At 30.6% G+C, this 22,388-nt stretch overlaps 3 protein-coding genes and 1 non-coding gene across 5 annotated transcripts in view; 1 reads left to right on the top strand and 3 right to left on the bottom strand.

Annotated features, from left to right (window-relative positions):
- Positions 1-62: 62 nt before the first annotated feature.
- LOC130449335 ((E3-independent) E2 ubiquitin-conjugating enzyme) lies at positions 63-13,755 on the bottom strand. Its single transcript, XM_056787130.1, has 13 exons — positions 13,347-13,755; positions 13,008-13,253; positions 12,803-12,946; positions 11,911-12,098; positions 11,674-11,850; positions 10,372-10,582; positions 10,110-10,313; positions 8,704-8,880; positions 7,221-7,505; positions 6,166-6,457; positions 5,738-6,110; positions 3,107-3,525; positions 63-3,046 (listed from the first exon to the last, which is right to left on the bottom strand). The coding sequence occupies exons 1-13, from the start codon at positions 13,536-13,538 to the stop codon at positions 2,733-2,735; spliced, it is 3,222 nt and encodes a 1,073-aa protein (XP_056643108.1). The 5' UTR covers positions 13,539-13,755; the 3' UTR covers positions 63-2,732.
- A 1,014-nt stretch (positions 13,756-14,769) lies between these two features.
- Positions 14,770-14,861, bottom strand: Trnay-gua (transfer RNA tyrosine (anticodon GUA)). The gene is given in 2 exon segments: positions 14,770-14,805; positions 14,825-14,861. It is a non-coding gene; the product is annotated as a tRNA-Tyr (tRNA).
- Positions 14,862-17,630: 2,769 nt separating this feature from the next.
- The window catches only part of LOC130443763 (runt-related transcription factor 3-like), a 66,765-nt gene continuing 62,007 nt past the window's right edge, over positions 17,631-22,388 (top strand). The window contains exons 1-2 of one of the 2 annotated variants that reach the window (XM_056778566.1): positions 17,631-17,818; positions 21,089-21,533. In XM_056778566.1, coding sequence (XP_056634544.1) covers positions 21,137-21,533 — 397 coding nt within the window. In that variant the 5' untranslated portion in view covers positions 17,631-17,818; positions 21,089-21,136. The remainder of the gene's footprint in view (positions 17,819-21,088; positions 21,534-22,388) is intronic. The other variant, XM_056778575.1, reaches the window with a different exon arrangement.
- On the bottom strand, positions 19,360-20,753 carry LOC130450707 (uncharacterized). The gene is made up of 6 exons (XM_056789280.1): positions 20,699-20,753; positions 20,510-20,580; positions 20,227-20,313; positions 19,932-20,030; positions 19,649-19,747; positions 19,360-19,464 (listed from the first exon to the last, which is right to left on the bottom strand). The coding sequence occupies exons 1-6, from the start codon at positions 20,751-20,753 to the stop codon at positions 19,360-19,362; spliced, it is 516 nt and encodes a 171-aa protein (XP_056645258.1).

The following is a 22,388-nucleotide window of genomic DNA, read 5'->3' as shown; positions in this document are numbered from 1 at the left end:
AAATTAATATAACTTTTTTATATTTCATTTTTTTCAGTTAGGTATTCAAATAACGCAACAAATAGTCAACAATTCTTTATTGAAAACTGTAAATATTTACAATTTATTTGTGCTATCATTGTTTTGCTCAAAAATTGGCTAAAGCACTAACAATATTGCAATAGGGGCAATATTTTTATAACATTGGCAATAAATGTTTTAAGTCTAATAGGAGCAACTTCTACTTAGTACATAAGTCTGCTATCAAGATTGTACGTGGGGCACTAACAACAAAAATTGGTGAAAACGCTTAACTTTTAAACTTGTTGGAAGCGTTGTGGGGACGTGAATTTTGGATAATTTCGAAAAAATGGCGTAGTTATAAGATAATACAAGAAAAATTTGTGATCATTTGAAAGTTCGAACCAAATACACCCCAAGTGTACTTTTAATAAATATTTATTGATAATTATGAAACTAAAACAAAAAATATTCACTTAAAACTAATCAATAAATAATAAGGTTAGTATAAAAGGTTTATTTTTCAATAATTTTATTGGATCACAGACAAAAGTGGAAAGAAAATATGGAGAGGTTCAGAAATTGAAGAACCAACTAATTTTTTAACAATTTTGCCTTTAAGTTTATAAATTTTTGTAACTTGACAATTCTCAAACATTCAAATTGAATAATGGCTCGTGCTATATAACGAATGTACCTAAATAAGCTGTAGAATTTTTCCGATTCTAATAGTTCTCAAATTTCCGTTACAATTACTATTTAGGTCACATTTTCATTTAGAAAGAGAATAATGTTTCTTAAACCTTTCTATAGTGCTGAAAAATAATGTAGTTCTGGGTAATTTTCAATTGTAAACCAATAAAATTCATAAATATTCATTAATTACAACAAGTTTGTTTTAGACAGTATTTTTTAAAAAATTTATCATAAACTGGATTAATATCAATATTTCACTTAGACCTTTGTATAAGTTTATCTGGATAAATCATTTTGATTTTTAGGTTTCTTTTCATCAAAAAATGGTAATAATTGTCATGCAACCTATTTTACCGGATTTTTCAAATTTTCCATCAAAAGAGACTTAAAATCAAGACAATTTAACATGAAAAACTTTATTATTTGGGTTACTGATCAATTTACTTGAGTGAAATCATCAATTTATCAACCTCTCCGTATTTAATTTAGAATTAATACAAAATAAATGAAATTTTTTCAACACTAATATATTTGTAAATTCAATACCATAATTTTTATTTTTTTGTTTCAAAACTACAGTTAAACAAGGTAACTTTAATGTGGAATATACAGAGTTAGATCATTAAATAAACAATTATTTATAACTGATAAAAGTTGTTTTGTGGAATCAAAATTTTGATTATTTTATTTATCTTTGTCAAATGTGTCATTTGAACTACTTGCAATTTAAAATTCGACCCGTTTTTAAATCATTTTGGGTAACTAGTACAAATGGGTCATTTGAACTACTGGTTAAGAAGTCTTGATTTTTCTTTACCTGTTACAGACGGTACATTTGAACTACTGGTGATTCAGAATTCGGTGTATTTTTTAATTTATGTGTGTCTGGCTATTAGGAATATAACATTTGAACTACTGGGATTCAAAATTTGAACTACCAGCTAAGTTAAAACAGGCACATTTTTGATAAATTTTTTTATAATTATCACGATTATTCTGAATTAATAAGGATTCTGTCAGATATTTGATATTATCTGATAATTTAATACGAATTGAACCACCAAAATGTCCTAGAAATATATAAATGGGATTTTATTTTTAATAAAGAGTAAATTGACAAAAAGATGAGTTTAAGTTGAAAATAAACGTCAAATTTTGATATACATTAGTAGTATTAATTAAATCAGCATTTTTGCTATTTATATCTTCTAAATCACCTAGGTAGTAGCGGAAAATGTTTGCATTGAACAATAAATTCAAAACAAAAAAAAATGATAATATACATTGTTTCTGAGTTGATTTAGCCCACAAGTCTTTTATTTAGAATAAAAAACAATAAATAATAATGGACAGTGAACAGAACATAGTAAAACTTAAGACATAAAATGAAAATTTCGACATATTTTGCATCCTATATAATTTTCAACTAACTAAGCGTTGATTAAGGCAACTTTTTGATAAGCGACTAACAAATCGCAAGTGAAAATGAAGGAAACAACTGAATTATTTAACGATATACATAGTAAAGAAAAATGTTAGGTTATTCTTCTTTTTCTTTGTTTTTACAACTTGTACGTTACCTATATAATTATCCACTTACTATATATTCTGAAATTCTAAAATTTACTATAAACGGAGAAAAATTGTCAATTAAAACAATTTAAAGTATATTTTAACACTGGATATCAATTTTTAACGCAAAAGAGGTTTAATCATCTAAATCTGATGTTTTAATTTGAATTTTGACGTTTTTTAAAACCAAATCTGTGAACTTCACTAAGATTTTTTTAAATATATAGATAAAGGACTAGTTGCAGGGGAAAGAAGAATACCGAACAACTTAACCTAACTTTCTTATGTTTGAAGTAAACAATATTTCTACCACATTAAGAAAAGCCTGAAGAGGAAAGGAGTCGCAATATATTGAACTCATTTTTTTTTTGAGAAAAACGTTATTGCGCTTTAAAAATATATTATTTCGATATTTTAACGACAACAAATAAATAAACGAAAAATTTATATATGTATAAAAAAAATTATTTAGTTTCGCTTGATATTTCAATGGTATTATTATCACCGATTCGATCTAGTACTTTTTCGAAAGCACTCAACGCGGAACTTAGAGATAATTTTAGTCCTTTACTAACCGGTACCAAAGGAAATTCGGGGATCAAAGGATCCACTTCCAAACAATAATTACGTAGCCGTTCGCACAATTTACGACCGTTTCTTGTAAAATGCCAAATTATTTCTCTTTTAAACGTTTCCGGAGGCGATTGCAACATTTCCTTCATCGATTGAATCAATTTCAATATCACCAACTCGTTGTAGGTACGAGAATTTTCATAACCTAAAAATATATATCATTAATATTTATTTATTAATTTTTGTTTTTAAAAAAAATTATTACCTTGTTGTGTATCAGTTTGTTTCTCGTATCCAGCTTCGTTGTAATAAGGCTCGGAAACTAGAATCAATCCTTGGATGGAGACTATCAGTTGTAACAAAGTACTGTTCGGACCCCAAACTTCGGTACCCCTCCCCATCCAAGTACCCAACAGCGATATACAAACTTTACCTTCGACGTACAAATTCGGATTCAATCTTTCCGAACTGTAACTTATGTAATGTACTATAGGAGGCGATCGAGGATAATCTGTACTTAGTTGTATATCGAAGAGAAATAAACCGTCTTCGTAAGGGGTTTTATCAGGTCCCCGAATTAATACAGAAAGTAGATCTATTCGATTGCTATACGAACGCACCCAAACTCCAGACGGAAGGGAATCTTTCAATAGTTTGTATTCTTTTTGAACTGATTTTAAGAATCTGAAATATATAAAATTTATTTAGCAACCATGGTTGTGTGAAAGCGAAAGATTACTAGTGAAGAGTAGGTTAGATAAAATCATGAAAATCATAACCTTAAGTAGCTGTAATGACCTTTAGTAATCTTATTAATCATTAATTTGAAGAATAAAGATTTACTTGTAATACATTCTATTGTAAAATAGTCAGAACTTATTAAAAACATTAAATTATAGGTGAATAAAATTAGCACATAACAGAATTAAGAAAAACTTTAGCTTTAGCTTTTATCTGAATCAAATAAGCCATTAATCTGGCAAAGAAGACCCCAGGTCTAAACAATCCAAGACAATTTCTATCTTATTTCACTAACTGAACCCAAAAAGTCCTTTCATTAAGCAAAAAATAGCTAAGGAAAGTTACTGGCGTTACTAGACCCTTTCCGGTGAATCATCATCTGAAAAAATCACATCTATTTGTTTTTTATTTTTGAAGGAAACAATTGAGTACCTCCTTTAGTTATCAATCCATAAAAGCTACAAGTTCACTATTAGAGATTTAAGAGAATAAAGAACCCCAACCAAAAATAAAAATCAAAAACTTATTTATAACTTAACGGACATCAAGAACGAACAAAAGGAAATGTATATATAGATTAGGATGTCATTTATACTGCATCCCCTTTATTTTGCACTGGGGATGATCAAAAATTGTCGAGGAGATCAGGAAGGAACAAAATGAAAGTTGCAATTGATGTAGGAAGTTGAGTATTAAATTAGGAGAAAGAAAACACAATAATGAAAGAAGCAAATAAAAATGTCAGAAGTTAAAAATTACATTAAAGGAAAGCACAAGAATTGAAGAAGCAAATGACGAATTATGAGAAATTGAACATTAAATTATAAAACGCAATAGAAAAATATATAATAAACTGTCATTTAAACTTATACGAAGAAAAATTTTGATTTTTCTTTGTTCTTTAATAACGGACATTTGAACTACCGGTGATTCAAAATACATCTTATTTTTTATGTATCTTTGTTTGGAGGTTATGATTGGGTTATTTGAACTACTAGAGAATAAGCAAATGCAAAATGTGAGAAGATGAACATTAAATTAGAAGAAAATACAAAAATCCAAGAAGCAAATGACAAATGAAGAAGTTGGAATTAAATTTTAGAAAAAAAGAAAATGCAACAATCGAAACAAAACAAATGACATACATAACAAATTGAACATCAAATTAGAATAAATAACAAAAGAAAATGCAATAAGTAAATAAAAATATTAGAAAAGAAAATTTCTATAATTGATAACGAATGCGGTAGGGTCATTTGAACTACTGATAGAGAAAATATTTGCCCTTTACGAACGGAACATTTGAACTACTGGTGAATCAACATTCTACTTATTTTTGATGTATATTTGACTTAAAATTATGATTGGGTCGTTTGAACTACAAGCAAATGTAAGAATTTGCACATTAAATTAAAAGAAAATAAATAAAAAAAATCTTAGTACAAAAGCGAATCGATAAGTTTAGTTAAAAACTATGGACAAGAAAATAATACAAACAGTGAAGGAATAGAACGTAGTGAAAAAAATGGATGAAAGAAGGAAATGAAAATACCAAATAAGAAAGATAATAAAATAAAAACCTCAATCGAAACGAAACACAGGATGTAATGGAAACATTGGGTACAAAAGGACATTTGAAAAGGTATGTAGATGTTTAAGTAGGAAAGACATCAGAATATTTAGAAAATAGATAGAATATTCATGTGGTTAATTGATTTACTTATGCAAGCGGTCAACGTTTATTTTGTTGATAAAGACCATAATTAGATAAAAACATCAAAATTTTTATACGTTAGAACAATAATTTCGAATAAAGGAGATCTAAAATCAAGACAATTTATCAAAAAAAAAAGTAATATGAATATTAAAATATAAAGTAATAAATCAAATTTTGAAAAAATAGAATGTAGTGAAAAGACAAGTAGAAAAGGAAATGATAAGACCAAATAAGGAATATAAGAAAATAAAAACCTTAATTGAAATGAAACACAAGACATAATAGAAACATTAAGTACAAAAGGACACTTGAAAAAGGAGGTATATTTTAACATAGGACAGACATCAAAATATTTAGAAAATAGATCTAATATTCATAAAAACAGTGAAGAAATAGAAATAGTTCGAAACGGAACACAGTGGATGTCCTGTAATTTACCTTTGTAGATCTGTCGGTTCGAATTTACTATCGAAATAGTGATGGGTAACTGGCGCTTCGTCCAATAGTAAATAAGGTTCGTTTTCGCTTCCTTTCGATAGAAATTTCGATTTCAACGGACTCAACGATGAAAAAGAATCGTCGGGCGTGGTTGGTACGCTCGGTAGGGGCGTCGAACTACAAGGCGTCGCAACGTTTTCCGAAGCTTTAGTTAGTACAGTTAACGCTTGATTACCACCGATACGACTTATTATTTCCGCGTAAGCTAAATCCATACGAACTTTGAGCATCGAAAGTAATTCTAAACATAGATTGTCTTGAGAGGTAGACGAAGAAATGTCGGTGCTATCTGGCGTTAGAGGAGTCGTAGGTGCTACAAAATACATAAAAAATGATTTGAATATTTAATAGGAATGAAAAATACTCACCGGTCGATTCCTTACAATCCTTCTTTTCGATTTGCGCGTTTATTTTATTTTCTAATTTGATCATTTTATTGATATTCTCTTTTTCGGCTAATTTAATTTTCGATATGGACGGACAAAAATTGTCGCTCGAAAAGAGTCTACCCTTTAATTCGATACCGGAAGATTTCGCTTTTTCTTTGGCTTGGAGTAACAACACTTGGAAATGTTTACTTTTCAAACTGAAATACGAAGTGCCCAAAAGTTTATCCAAATAACTCGAATTTTCGTAAATCAACAAAAGATCTTTCACGAACTGTAAAAGAAGAAAGAGGTTAAGTTGTCATTTACCGCATATCTGGACGTTTAAGAATTTATCATATATTCTAAAATAGAAAACTAAAGACTACTAGAATAATAAGTTGACTTATGATATTGGACAACAATTTAAAACCCTCGGGTGGTTCTAGAATGATAATAAGTTGACTTATGACATCTGACAACAAATTAAAACCCTCGGGGGGTTCTAAAATGATAAGTTGACTTATGACATCTGACAATTTAGAAGCATTGGGAGGTTCTAGAATGATAATAACTTGACTTCTGACATCTGACAATTTAGAACTGTTAATTTAGAAGGCTAGGGGGGTTATAGAATGATAATAAGTGGATTTATGACATCTGAGAACAATTTAAAACTCTCGGGGGGGTTTCAATAATTCATTTAATTATAGTAATCTGAGGTTATAAATTTTCTCATGCGAATTTTGACATTTTTCTAAATTCGAATTTGTCGATTTTAGGCCACTACTTTTATATACAATCGAATATTCTTGCAAGTTCTTTAAAATCAGAGCGGTTCTAGAAGTTTTGACAAAATGGTATAGGCTCTAAACGAAAGGACAACTTTTGACAACAATGGATTAGAAAGTTTCATAAAAGTCGATTTCTGACATCTGATAACAATTTAAAACCCTCGGGGAGGTTTAATTATTCATTTAACAAACTATTTTTCTTAAAAAAATCAATTTCACCATATATTATTCTGTTAATAACAATCTCAGTATAAATTTACTGACCGTAAAAGTTTCCGATATAGTGTGCTGTTTAAAAGCATCCCTCAAATAAATAATCCTGTTTCTGACAAAATCCAATCTGGCAGCTAAATTTTGCAGAACGGTTTCGTCTGATAAATCCCCGGCGTAAGATTCTATACTTTCAGTTTCCCAAGATACGCAAGCGGCGTCTTCGTCTGAAGATTCCTCATCTGTAAAATCCAAATCTGATGTATCCGGAATGAGTTCAATATCTTGCGGCCAACAGTTTTCTTCCGTTCCATCTATCCATTGGACCTTGACGTATCCCTGAAAAAAAAATCAAATTTAGATCAGCAGATAGTCGTTACAGAGTTTTAACAAAATATTATAAAAAGAAAATTGTTACCGGCTGGTTCGATTATGGTTTCATCATCAACAACATACGCACAATCATTCGAACCCAAACAGATTGCACATATTATTAAAAACATACTTTGATATCAGTAGCAACTGAAAAGAATGGCCCCATAATAATCCTGATCTGAATACCATTGCCTATTAACAATTAAAATGGCCACCTAGAAGTCGTGACCTGAATCCTATCAAAAAACGTTGATAGCTCACCAATTGTGAGTTTGTTTTATTTGAATTACTTGTTGTGGCAACGTAGTAACAATAATAATGATTTCATGAGCTGAGTCTTGTCAAAAACGTCAATTTTCAATAATTGTGGCTCATTTTGTTTGATATACTTTTTGTGACTGTCCTATATCAACTAAAACGGCCCCCCAAAAGTTCTGAGCAAAATCCTATTAAAAAACGTTGGTTTTTCACCAATTATAGGTTTGTTTTGTTTTACTCGCTTCTATTAGTTGCTTAGTAGCCATAAAAGTGGCCTCCTAGAAGTCCTGACCTGAATCCTGAATCAAAAAAGGGTTGGTCAACACCAACTATAGTTTTGTTTTGTTTGAATTATTAAGTGTGGTTGCCTGGCAACAAACAGAGTAGCCTCCTACAAGTCCTGATCTCAATCCCATAAAAAAATGTAGATTTCTCAATAATTATGTTTTTTTTTTAGTTAGCGTTGCGCTTTATGGCTATCTAGCAAGAAACGAGTAGCCTCCTAGAAGTCCTGACCTGAATCTTATCAAAAAACGCTGCTTTTCCACTAATTGTGGGTTTATTTTGTTTGTGTTGCTTTCTATGGTTGACTAGTAACAACTAGAGTGGCCTCCTAGAAGTCCTGACCTGAATCCTATCGAAAAACGTTGCTTTTGTGGGTTTGTTTTGTTTGAATCAATTGTTGTGGCTATCAAATAACAAATAGAATAACCTCTGGACTGAATCATATCAAAAATGTTAGTTTTCCATTCATTGTAGGTTTGTTTTGTTCGCGTTACGTCTTTTGGCTGTCAATATGAATTAATCAGTTGTTAATATGTTGAGAAAGCAAAACTGAAAATTCCTAAGCTACAATTAAAAAATTGACATTGCAATGAATTTAATTTAAAATGAAACTTCTTACTTCGATGCAACTGTCTACAACTTTTCCCATTTTATCATTTTGAGTTGGTTTGGATTTAACTATGCTACGTGGACGGAAAACGAATTTCGAATGTTTCTTTAAATCGTAAACGCTCATTTCATTCATCGACGATTCGGTTAGTTTCTTTTCGTTATCTGAATATGTGAACCATTTAATCTAAACAAAGTAAAAACAAATTTAATTACGTAGGTTTCCATATATATTATCAGCTTTGGCAACACTGAGAAAATTCACGATCCTTTCTATTAATTTTGGACTAATAATATTCAGAAATGGAAAAACACGACCTGGCAACACCGCACTAAGATCCAATACACATGAAATTGTATGTCGTGACGTCACAATGATACCCGCTAGCGTTTTTGAGCGTGAATTTCAAAAAGGATCTACATTATACGAATTACAACGTTGCCAGATCTTATAATTTTTCAGTAGATGCACTTAATTAGGTGATTTATAGTAAATTTTCGACGTTTTTTAGTGAAAACTTGATTTTTTAGAATACTTATATTGGAAATATTCGATTTAATTAAGACGTTTAGTTAATTTTGGGCTTAAGATAAATGTTTTTATCAATTATTTGTATTATAAGTAACAAAATTACGACATTTATACATATAAATTCATTTTTTTATTAAAATAAATAGAATTCACCATCATTTCTACTAATTTTCGAGTAACAGTATACTAAAATCAAATCACATAAACTGGCAACACCGCAACACATTGAATTACTTTATTATAGGTCGTGACGTCACAATCATACCCGCGAATTTCCAAGTGTACTCAAAAGTACATATTGTTACGAACGCGCCTCCACCCTGGAGGGGCTCTGTCTAGTTTTAGTGGAATTCTAAAATTCAGCAGAAGCCTTTGATGTTTATTTTTTTCTATAACTTTTTATTATAGCAGGCGGTTTATTTACATTGTTTCTTTTGAATAATTTATAGAAATGTCTATTTATTTATTTGTTTTGTTACTTCATTTTTTCAAATAAATTAGTTAAGTGTTAGTGATAAGTGAATATTATTATAAGTTAGTTAAGTGTAGTGTAAAGTGTTTAAACAAATTAAATAAGAGACAGTTTTTATTAATTAACCCCACGAATAGAAATTTGAAAAACATTATACTATATTAGATCAATCGAACTAAAACAAACGTTGCCAGGTCTAATAATTTTTCAGCAGATCTACTTAATCTGTAGATTTGTGTTAATTTTTTAATGTTTTTCAACTAATTTTCTCATTTATTAGTAAAAACTTGTTCAAATACAATTATCAAGAATGTCATTAGTCCCGAAATGATTATTTAAAAAAATATACTTTAATTAAATTAATAAATAAAAAAATTTTCAATAAAAAAAAATGAGGTTGAACTCAACTTACGTTGGCAGTTCTTTCCAAAGAATTGACATATTGAACGACACCATAATTAACATTATCAGCAGTATTTTCATGTAACACCCATTCACCCGGAAAGAATTCATGATCATCCAACGAAATAGAATAATACAATGTAGTTGAGGGTATATCGTTTTCTTCGGTACCGTCTTGCCAAACTACATCTATTTTTGATTCGATGCATATCACCTGAAAAAAAGATTTAAAAAAAATGACAAATTGAAATAATATAATAACTTGTACATACCTCAACAGCTAATGTATTGCCAGGTATTAGATCTCTCGGTTTTGGTGGGTAGTGCTTCTTCTTTGGTTTGGTGATACTAATTTGGGATAGTTCACCATCTTCAGATTCTTCGGATTCCTCTGTCCACCATTCTTCCTCATCGTTTGCAGTTATTTCTTCGTTTGCTGGGTAAACTAATGATGAACGACTAATTTTAGATATTCTGGTATTCCTATAAATGGATTAGATGTTATTCCTGTAGTTTTATACTAAGAAAATTGGATTTTCCGAAAAATAGGAAATAGAACAAAAATTTTTTTCAGATCCAGAACTTTTGAAAAAAATCAGAAATTTTTGACATGCTTGTATAAAAAATTCAATATTTTCGAAACCATTCGTGATATCGATTTATTTTTGACATGAATCAATAGATAAAACGTCTATCTATGTGACTGTGTATATAGGATGTCTTCGGTTCCATATTTGTAGAAAGTATGCAGGGTGAAAGTTGAATTATTATTTTTATAGACAAATAACACTATAAATTTATAGTATCTACAGTTGTGGAATGGCAACGTTATAATACTAAAATGTCAAAAGTGGAATGTCGATTCTATCATAAAAAAAATACAACAGCCCTTTCGTCATCACATAAATTCAGCTGAATTTTTACACAAAGAGGTTTTTTATACGAGGAGTTCGTGAAATATATCAATTACAGGAATAAAAAAAATGATAAATCATGTTATTTCCAGGGATTTAAATGTTCACTCATTCAGATATAACATTTTTACAAATCAGCTGGTTTTTACAGCCTAAAACGATAAAAATTTTTGAATATAATGTAATTTTTTATTTTTATCATTTTAATATTCTGAAATCTTACCAAATTATTTTTTTGAATTATAAATATATTGTTTTATTACTACTAAACATGAAAATATCAAATTTTGAAACCATTAATTAAGTTAGGTTAGGTGTACAAATGTTATTTATAATTGCATTTATTATTTATCATTTAAAGTCCTAAAACCATTTGAAATCTCAAATCAAAATGTTTCCTACATTTTTTTTTGTAAATCCACCATAATATCAAACAATTAAAAACAAATTCATTGAAGAGGATGATTTTTTAGAGCCAAAAAATTAGGGGATCACTTTAATATACAACCACCATTCCCTGATTATTAATACCAGCTACCATATATAAAATAAAATTGATAAATTAATAAAAGCTGATACTATATATATATATATATATATATATATATATATATATATATATATATATATATATATATATACTGATATTATATTACTTACATTTTGGAATTGCAGCTGACAATATGCCTCACTTTAGGCACATCTGGTTTGTACATCAACGAAAACTTTTTCATCCAGTCTTTTTTCTTCAACAAAACATCACCAGATGATAATTTCAACAATTTACGATCCGATAATTCCAAAAACGTATCACTAGGATGTTCCAGCACCTTCAATCTTCGAAAAAATATAACAAATAGATAATTAGATATATAACCCCCCACATGAAATACCCACTTTTTTATATCTTCTTGTGATATTTCCGTTATATTCGAATAACCCAAATTGTTATTATACCAAGCTACTTCTATTAACACGTCTTCGACGTTTTGGACGGTGAAACGTTGACGAGTTTGGATATTTCTTTTCATAGATTTCGATTTTTTTATCCAATGGGGCTGTTCAAAATTGTTCGGTATACATATCTACAACAACAAAAAATGATACAATAATTTGTTATTTGGACTTCGAACAGCATGATTACAGTTTACTACAGATCATTTGGACTGACAAAAACATTATTGGAACAACCTACAGACAAGCAAAAACTATCCTAGGAAACTATAACCAGAGAAGATCTGCTGAATGTATCAACTTAAGTAACAACTATCTATGAATACTAACAGGAGTCCTATTGGGGTACTGTCCCTACAAGGACATCTGAATATGCAAGACTTTTGGCAGATAATGCCACTTGCAGGTTCTGTTGAGTTTGCTGCAAGAAAAAGGGACACAATTTATCCTTTGAATGGTGTCTATAATACCCCAATATATACATACATACATACAGTTTACAAGAGATCATTTCGACTGAGAAAACCACTAATTTTTCAAAACTTTCAGTTTTTCAAGTGGAATAATAAAACAGAAACAAATTAAAACCGTTACTCAAATAATTCATATAAATTTATTCTTTTTTACTTTTTAGACCTTTTATTTACGTTTTTTTTGATAAATTCTCTTTTAATGAAAAAATTAGTTTTAAAACTAATTTTCTATTAAAGGAGACCTAAAATCAAGACGATTTATAAAAAAATTATGTTTAAAACAATAACATAACAACAGTTTGACATAAATTCACAAATTTGTCAAAAAAATGTCTAATAAATTAGAAAAATGAAATACATACCACTTCTTGTCCAGGATAATATGCATCAAAAGATATCCTGTTCCTTTTGGACAACCAATAATCATCAAGATCATGATTAATACTAGTGAGAACATCGACTATTGAACCACATTTTGATTGCATTGAAACCATTTGTTCCACAGTCTAGCAGAAAAAAAATTAATTTATTAGACAATTTCTGAAGGTGATATTTTATTAAACTTACTTCGATTCTTCCGAATTTATTACCCAAGCAAACTGCATCATCAACATCATAAGGCCTAACACTATGTAATCTTTCGCTGGGAATATGTTCAACGATTACATCAGTACCGACAATTTGTATAGTAGCAACTTGCTTGGTATCTTTGCAGTATCCTCTTTGGGTCTCTTTTCCATTTTCTAATCTTCGCACAATATCACCTGGTATTATGCATCTGTTAATTAATCGAACTTTGCTTTGTCTCCATACCTAAAGTATTTTTTTTTAAATAATAGCCTTTTATACGGTATTTTCTTTTTTGTTAAAAAATATGACCTTAATACTTAAAATAAATATTCAAACCTGTTCTCGAGAATTATTGTTCCACAAAACTCTAATTTGCCCTTTTTGCAAAGTATGATTTTCATCTACATCTGAAGAGCCTTCGTAACTATCAACAACAACTCCAAAAATTATTTTCTTGTGCTTATCAAATCTATAAATTATATCGTTTGTATAGAATTCTTTAACTTTTGTATTATTAGAATTAGACATGGCTTCACTAAATACTGTACGTTTTTTACTTGAGCAGAAATATATCTATTTAAAAATGCTTTAAAACTTTTTTTTCTATTTCTTCGATAGAAACTGACATAAAACTGACGTTTAGCATAAACAAAAAAATGCCGAAAAAATCAGGAATGCTCTGCATATGTCTATAGCCCCATCATCCGTCAATATAATATAAGTGTTTATTACTAATATTGTTACTAAGAAATTATTGAGTATACTGGAAATAATACCACACTTCTATACCAACTGTAATATATTTACAATGTCAAAGGAAAATTTCTTAAAGCAGGTTTCAAAGGATGCTTAATATTAAATACTTGATTAATATACTAAAATTACATAAATTTCGATTGGAATTTGTTTTTTAGTTGAATACAGTGACTCTATTGTCTTGTGAAACTTGTTTAATTGTTTCAGTATAAACACATCAAAAATATAACATAATATGATTATCACTTGTAATAATTGAATTCTTATTACGTAAAAAAATATTATAATAACAAGTTGATATATTACGAAGTTGTTTTATTATCCAAATTCATATAAAATGCTTTTCAATGTTTTTAAATGGTAGTAGAAGAATTTAATAATTATTAGTAGTATAACACCATTCAACTTAGTTATTCAATAATAAAATCTACGAACAACGTAAGTGTAGTCACAGTTTAAAGTTAGAAAGTTTTATCGTAGATGTCCCCCATTATTTTCAAATGTAATGTTGGTTGTCTAATCTGTAAAGTACAAATAGAAAATATATAAGTTTAAAACGGCTAGACATTTTTAAAAAGAATTTTTGAATAATTTATCACATATTTTAAGAAATGTGGTTTCTAATATATGTTTTTTATTATAATAATCGGACAATTCGACTTTTAATGACGGTGTTAAAAGTGATTGTTTACGGGGTAAGAATATTTTAATGGCGTTAAAAATAATAACACGGTTTTGAGATTATTTGAATATTGAAATGCAAATTCAATATTCAAATTTTAAATTCAATTTCATTCCAAATTCGCGTATTTTATTATCAAAGTAGGGCAGTTATGCAAAAAACGTTGTATGATATTTATGTTAAAAATGATTCTATATCTCGCTCTGCTCATTTAACTTCTTTACTCTCAAAATAAAATATAACTGTCAACACTCATATTATAAATAATGATTTTGAAAACTGTATTCATAGTAAAAAATATATTTTTTTATAAAAAAAGTTTCCTTCGAGCCGGATTTGAACCAGCGACCTATGGATTACTATTCCTAAATATCAACTACAGTCCACCGCTCTACCAACTGAGCTATCGAAGGATATAATATTATTGTTCCAAATGTAAATTAGGTATTTATTGTTTAATAAACAGTAATTATGATATTTATATTAATAAAAAAACTTCAAATATTATGTAAAATATCATTTTAAAGGGTTTATATACCCTATAGTTTCAAGGCATAAAATTTATTTAACCATCAGTACTAATCATTTTCGTATTTCCTGCTGTATAAGTTGAAGGCTGTGAGAAAATGTGTTATCGTGTATTATTGTTATCTAAATTATGTTCCTCCTAATAATAATAAAGAGAACCATGAGAAAGTACCCCAATTATTTGGTTATCAAAAATATTATCAGAATTTATCGTCAACAACACATTGTCTATGTATTTATCGTATTCACGAAAATAATATCTACCTATAACTTTGAATAACAATATTTAAGATAAACAATAATTACAAGGAAGAAATTGAGGTTGAATTTAATTAATGGAGTGCAAAAACTGATTATTATACAAGAAGTAGTAGTAGTAAATTACTTCTTAGATATCTTCATACGTTTTGTTTTGGATAAAACTTTTGAAGCAACTTTTCAAGATACTTTTTGGGGGGATCCAGTTTTGATTGTTGTCGTATATATAAAAAACAATGAAAATATAATCATATACAGTATGTTCGTTAGTGTTATAACGCGTTATTATAAATAAATATGTAATAAAAAACTGTTGAATTTATTTCAATATCAAATATGTCAATAACCACATTTTACGCCGGGTAGATATAACTATAAAATTTGAAATTTTAGTTAACTTACTTTTTAAACAATCTGTTTCTTTTGAAAAAAACCTTAAATAATAACAAATACACACACAAATCAATACAGCAAGTTTTATTTATATATAAAAATAATACTTAACCTCAAATTGTTACATCGCTTATATAGTTTTACTTTTTTTATGGACACCGCCTCATAGAAATTCATATCAACATATCAAACCAAGTTGTCGCGGTCTTGAGTAATGGAGTTCAAATAATAATTAGTGGTAGGTTTTGTGGAAAGATTTTTATTAGCGAAACAGAACACGGGCAATGTTTCGGCACTAAACCCTGCGGTTGAAGTGTCGACCGCGTTTACGATCTCACTGTCGTCGATTCTTGTTGGTTATATGTCGCGACCGCATATTTTGCTATTCATCATTGGCTTTTATGCTTTTTCTATACGATTTTTAATGTTTTCTCCTTTGACATTTCAAAATGTATTGTTCGACTATAAATATTGTATACGAGCTGTTTCATACTATGTCTTTACAATGCGGGCGAAAGTTTACTTATAAAATGTTTTATCATATCTTGTTTTATCTAGAGCAATGTTTCCCAACGTGGGCAATATAATTGTTGAGGGCAATTCGAAAATTGACATAACCCTTTCGCTAAAAACTTCTTTTCTGTTCTAAATTACGTATTACATTCAGTAATAAATATTTTAATACAAAAGAGGCCCCGATCAACCACCCTGTATATTAATATATATTTAAACTGGAACACGTTTACTTGTCACCATTTTTGTGTTATACTATATCACTGTCACTTGCCTGCCAACTTAACTAAATTGAAAATTAATATAAACATGGTTACCAACTTTGACTCGATATGAAACAAAATAGTGTGAGATAGGGATAGGTCGGGTCAGCTGTCAATTTGATCAATTCTCAACAATATGTGTACCTCGTATTAATATTTAATCTATAGAATATTATATAAATGGCGCAATCGGAAGCTTATTCAGATTCTCTTTCCGGTTGTTGAAAGATTGAAATCGTTTTGAGGAAATAGTAAGACTCACAATTCAGGAAAAAGAAAATTATTATCTAAAAAAACGACGATAAAAAATAACTAGTATCTAGGTATATCTACGTTATCAAACAGGATTTCAATTAATATTAATCTAATTTGTGGCAAAAACCACGGACAAAAAACCCCAAACGAAATGATGACAATCCCGGTAAAGATAAAATTCAATATCACTTAAACGCTACCTAAAATTTTAATAATTAAAGAAAAAAAATCTTCTTTTTTATCATTTTTTCTTTTAGGTTAAGAAACAGAAAGATATTTATACTTATTTTGGATAGGGATACTTTTAAGCAGGCTTCTGGTGAATTATGGAAGGGTAATTTGGTGTCGGCTGGAATATTAGAAGCAAAAGAAAGGATTCTACGAATCAAACAGCTTTTTACGACTGAATAGTCGGCCATTTGGCTTGTGAAAGAAGAAAAAGAAGAAGATCTTAAATAGTACTATTATAAATGACATTTCGATTGTTTAAAACTGTTTGATAAAAACATTAAAAATGCGCGATTAGTGTATACATTGTTGAAACAATCCCGTACGTTGTCATTTTTTCCCATACACATGTCCAATACGAATGTTGTATTTAAACTTAAAAAAATAGGTATCGCTTTTGTGGGCGTTTCCACTCATATTTTTATAAAAATTTATCAAATTTATACATATTAATTACTGGAATTTGAAACGTCAAATCAACAAACGTTCATCAACAGCCTTCTGATACAAAAATATTTTTATTTACAAAAGTAATGAACAAAGTAGGAAAGTTAATCAAAGATCTAGATCCCGCCCAAAATCCCGCCTTCTTCCGGAAAGTACGCTATAAGTTGAAAACGCTTTCTCACACCACAGTGCGCCTTATGCCGCCTGTTATACGAGTGAAAATATAAACAAAGTGTTTCGCGCGTGCGTTTATCTCTTTCTTTGTTTAAACGTTTCCTTGATTTACAAAACACCATCGCCAGTATTTCCACAGTAACCGCAGTTGACTGTCGAATTTCTCGTGTGGTTCGTCGCGCGTTTTTACACAATTTTATAAGTAGATGTGCGGTTAGTTGTGCGCAAATAAGGGCCAACGAGATGATCCCTACGGCACGTGTTTCTTTGAAATAACCCGCGACAAAGTGTCTAATTCAACATTTATAACGGTGAGTGTATTATTTATTTATATATATATTTTTTAGGATTGTTACTACGTATTTACCAATGAATCATCGTCAATGTAATAAAAACATGTGAAAGTCAGACGATGCGTGCTGGTATTAAACCGGAAAGGATTGAAATTTTTTTGGCAAATTTAGTTTATTCTAAGAATTTATAGATGACATTGAAAAAGTCGATAAAAGATTCATTCATAACTACTTGATGGTTAGAGACGATTTTAGTTTCTAACAAAGAATTTAATTATTATAATCAGAAAATTTCGTTTGTTTAATTTATTTTTTTATTAGTTCATCCTATCTTATACAGTATAAATCATTTAAATTGAGAATATAAATGTAAAATTTGGTATTAATCACCCTTTTAGATTAATGTAATTTTGACAGTTCAAATCACTGCTCATAATCATTTATATTTTGTGGTTGTATTCACTGACAAGCGAATATAACATTTTTTTAGTAATGAAAAGAAAAATTCTCGCCATTTAAGTATAGTTCTTCCATTATCAATTGCAGATTGTAAAAACCCTTCCCGATATTGTTGTTTGATCTACTATAGGCGTGGATAGATAGAAAAATCGTTATTATACCTGAATATTAAATTATAAAACGTAAATAGACGAGTAAAATGTACCTGTATGTAAGGGAGTTTGGTTTAAACAGGATACCAGACGTGTACTGAGCCTTTTTTGTACCCCATTCGTCTATTAGAACTTCGGTAGTCTTTTATCAGGTTATCGCGCGGTGCTGAAGCGGCATGAACGCTATCCATCCACACTCTCGATTTTTTTCTCGCGTCTTTTATCTCGCTCAAGAAGAATCGATGCGGAGCTACCATGTGGTAACTGTTCGTTGTTTATGTTGATTGCTTCTCTTTAACAACGTTTTTAAAGAAAAATTTAATGTTAACATATATCGAAAAATAGAACTTTCTCTTTTTCGTCTTCTTTTTTAATTGTCCCTGTATATATTTACGTAACGAATTTATAATTTAATAGAGTGGAACGTAGACATTAAACTATTTTGAATAATGTAGATATTATTACAACATGAGTTTGCAAAATCTGTGTCTGACTAATTATTTAGGAATATTTAAAAAAATCAACAACAACAACAACATACGTTCCTAGTTTCAGTAAATTTTCCGAGAATCCCCATAAGCCTACGCTTTTAATTTCTTATGTAAACATAGTAATTTCTATATAATTTTATCTGTATTTTTCAGTATTCAAATTCAAATATATAAATAGCAAAAAAAGTTTTTATCGACTAGTTTTAGTTGTGGGATTGTGGCAATAAAAACCAAATAATCGGAAATTGAAGTTAAATTCGCTCTTGAACTAGCCCGATGTCTCATTTTTCCAAAGTCTGTCTAAAACTGAGTAAAAAATCGTTGCATGAGCTGAACTTTTCTAGAAAATCTCTAGACCAATGGGTTAATAGCCAGGACCAAAAAAAAAATGATATATAGTTCAGAATATATCAGGAATGTGTTCAAAGCTATTGAAAAGTCCTTTCTTATGAATAATTTATACTTTGATTCGTACTAGACTAATTGGTGTGGAGGAATCATCTTCTTCGTCGGCATCAGAGTCGTCTTTATCTTCTTTGGAACTCAATTGTGTATCCTTGCACTTCAGGAGAAAGGATTTTGGTGAATAAACAGTCTGCTTTTGGTACATCAAGTTCCATAAGAAGGAGGTGAAAAATTGGATAGAAAACGTCTACTTTTAGTCGTTCCTCAGAAGATTCCTCATTGGATTCATCGTGGAATCTTTTCTTTTCACGGAATCTAGTAAACTTCAGTTATTTTCATACTTTGGGTCGTACCAGACTCATTGGTGTTGAGGAATCATCTTCTTCGTCGGCATCAGAGTCGTCTTTGTCTTCTTTGGAACTCAATTGTGTATCCTTGCACTTCAGGAGAAAGGATTTTGGTGAATAAACAGTCTGCTTTTGGTACATCAAGTTCCATAAGAAGGAGGTGAAATAATGGATAGAAAACGTCTACTTTTAGTCGTTCCTCAGAAGATTCCTCATTGGATTCATCATGGAATGTTTTCTTTTCACGGAATCTAGTAATCTTCAGTTATTTTCATACTTTGGGTCGTACCAGACTCATTGGTGTTGAGGAATCATCTTCTTCGTCGGCATCAGAGTCGTCTTTGTCTTCTTTGGAACTCAATTGTGTATCCTTGCACTTCAGGAGAAAGGATTTTGGTGAATAAACAGTCTGCTTTTGGTACATCAAGTTCCATAAGAAGGAGGTGAAATAATGGATAGAAAACGTCTACTTTTAGTCGTTCCTCAGAAGATTCCTCATTGGATTCATCATGGAATGTTTTCTTTTCACGGAATCTAGTAATCTTCAGTTATTTTCATACTTTGGTTCGTACCAGACTCATTGGTGTTGAGGAATCATCTTCTTCGTCGGCATCAGAGTCGTCTTTGTCTTCTTTGGAACTCAATTGTGTATCCTTGCCCTTCAGGAGAAAGGATTTTGGTGAATAAACAGTCTGCTTTTGGTAAATCAAGTTCCATAAGAAGGAGGTGAAATAATGGATAGAAAACGTCTACTTTTAGTCGTTCCTCAGAAGATTCCTCATTGGATTCATCATGGAATGTTTTCTTTTCACGGAATCTAGTAATCTTCAGTTATTTTCATACTTTGGTTCGTACCAGACTCATTGGTGTCGAGGAATCATCTTCTTCGTCGGCATCAGAGTCGTCTTTGGTGTCCGTTTTTGCCGCTAAGTTCCATAAGAAGGAGATTAAAAACTGGATAGAAAACTTCTACTGAGTTCTCATTTGTAGTTTCTTGTTTGAATCCTGTTCCTACGAACTTTTAATCATTTCAACATCACTTACGAAGCTCTTTGATGGGCTCGCTTGCATCAGGAAGAAGTGGTTTAAAATTTCTCATAATTTTAATGAGTATGCTGCAGAAAATGTATAAATGAAAAAAATGGGGTCTCTAGTGGGGCCCCTCTGGGCCAACGCACGGGGCAATCTGCCTTCTGTCGAGGGCCTTGAATTTAGTACTTAACCTATAATTATTAAGGATATTTCCACCCAGCGAAGGTATTTTGTAAATTTTACAGATTGCTTCTAAAAAGGGGCTGTTATCCTGGTTGAGATTGGATCTAAATCAAATTCAAACCAAAATCCTCAGGGTTCCATAATTATTGTTCGACTCAAATTGATAGTCCTTGAACCTGAATTCCTGTTGATGATATTGTTTGTTTGTTCGTTTTTCAGTGAATGTATGACCATTTTTAAGTCGATCTTCAACAACTCACCCAGGTGATGCATCTACCAGTTCCGGTGCAAACTTGCAACGTTTCAGAAGAAGCTTGGCCGAAATCGACCATGGCTGAGCCTGCTTCAGTCTACCAAAACCCAGATTTCTACTGGTTCGAACACCGAGTCCACGAAGTGCAATCCGAACACCCCGGCGAACTTGTCCGAACCGGTAGTCCGTATATTTTGTGTACACAGTTACCGACGCATTGGCGATCGAACAAAACTTTACCAGTAGCGTTCAAAGTGGTAGCAGTGGGGGATATAGGGGATGGAACCGTCGTTACGGTACGGGCGGGGAACGACGAAAATTGTTGTGCAGAACTTAGAAATTGTACGGCTGTTATGAAAAACCAAGTGGCTAAATTTAACGATTTAAGATTCGTCGGACGAAGCGGTAGAGGTGAGTAGTATACCAATTTATTAACAGTTGCAGGCTTCCGAATGTTCTAAATCGAATTTTTTCAACTACCCTCGTCATTTTATACCGAATTTTCTCGTAAATAATCAGAATATTCGACAATTATAGCTTATTAATGATTATATAGACAAAGGACAGGTTATATAGAAAAAGAAGAATAACCTAACCTACCGAATCCATCATTTAAGGTCACGTGACTTATGACAGACGCCCTGGAGGGCCTACATTGTTTAATTTGCGTATAGGTCAAGTTTTTCTGTCAGATATTTCAGGACGCGAGCCGTTTTTTTTAACAGACTCAAATGTTGTTTCTTTGATTGCAGATTTTCTAAAAAGTTTGCGTCATTTTCAATCGCACTCAAAGTATCATTAGAAATAATTTTCCAAGCTTCTTGTTGGTCAAATGTGAAGATTTTAGAGGTTTTTTGTCAATTTCTATAGATTCAGCAATCGTACGGATACTTAGCCAAAAAAAAAAGATTACCGACCGTATTTTCATTCGTTTTCGACGTGGAAGGGCGACTCGAACGTGAATTATCATCAACATATTCTCGATCATTTTGAAAACACTTGAATCACTCAAAAATACGTGGACGCGACATAAATTCATTCTCTCTTACCCGATTCGATTAAGTATAAGTTTCGGTCGCAGTTTTTCTATTCCTTCATCGATCAAACAAAAAAAAACAGCTCCTATACGAACTGAGGTAACGGCTGCACTGGTTTGTTTATAGAAACCGTTCGTAGGTCATAGTTGCGGGCGGCCGTTGAAGCCGTTAAGTACATATGCCTTCAGATAGGCCCGACGTGTCCCACTTGACGTCCGATGTCCTTTAA

The sequence above is a fragment of the Diorhabda sublineata genome, chromosome 1, assembly GCF_026230105.1.
Source record: "Diorhabda sublineata isolate icDioSubl1.1 chromosome 1, icDioSubl1.1, whole genome shotgun sequence".
Taxonomy (NCBI): Eukaryota; Metazoa; Arthropoda; class Insecta; order Coleoptera; family Chrysomelidae; genus Diorhabda; species Diorhabda sublineata.
Note: the sequence above shows the minus strand (reverse complement) of the source record. Positions and strands in the feature narration are given on the sequence as shown.

Bases quoted from the DNA above. Each gene is read 5' to 3' on its own strand.
- LOC130449335 (XM_056787130.1), bottom strand. From the start codon at position 13,538: ATGTCTAATTCTAATAATACAAAAGTTAAAGAATTCTATACAAACGAT. The intron at 11,851-11,910 runs GTGGGTATTTCA...ATTTTTTCGAAG, and splicing joins TCACAAGAAGATATAAAAAA to ATTGAAGGTGCTGGAACATC. The intron at 6,111-6,165 runs GTGAGTATTTTT...TGTATTTTGTAG, and splicing joins GGATTGTAAGGAATCGACCG to CACCTACGACTCCTCTAACG.
- LOC130450707 (XM_056789280.1), bottom strand. From the start codon at position 20,753: ATGAGAAATTTTAAACCACTTCTTCCTGATGCAAGCGAGCCCATCAAA. The intron at 20,581-20,698 runs GTAAGTGATGTT...TATGGAACTTAG, and splicing joins CGAGCCCATCAAAGAGCTTC to CGGCAAAAACGGACACCAAA. The intron at 19,465-19,648 runs GTATGAAAATAA...TTTCTCCTGAAG, and splicing joins TGAGTCTGGTACGACCCAAA to TGCAAGGATACACAATTGAG.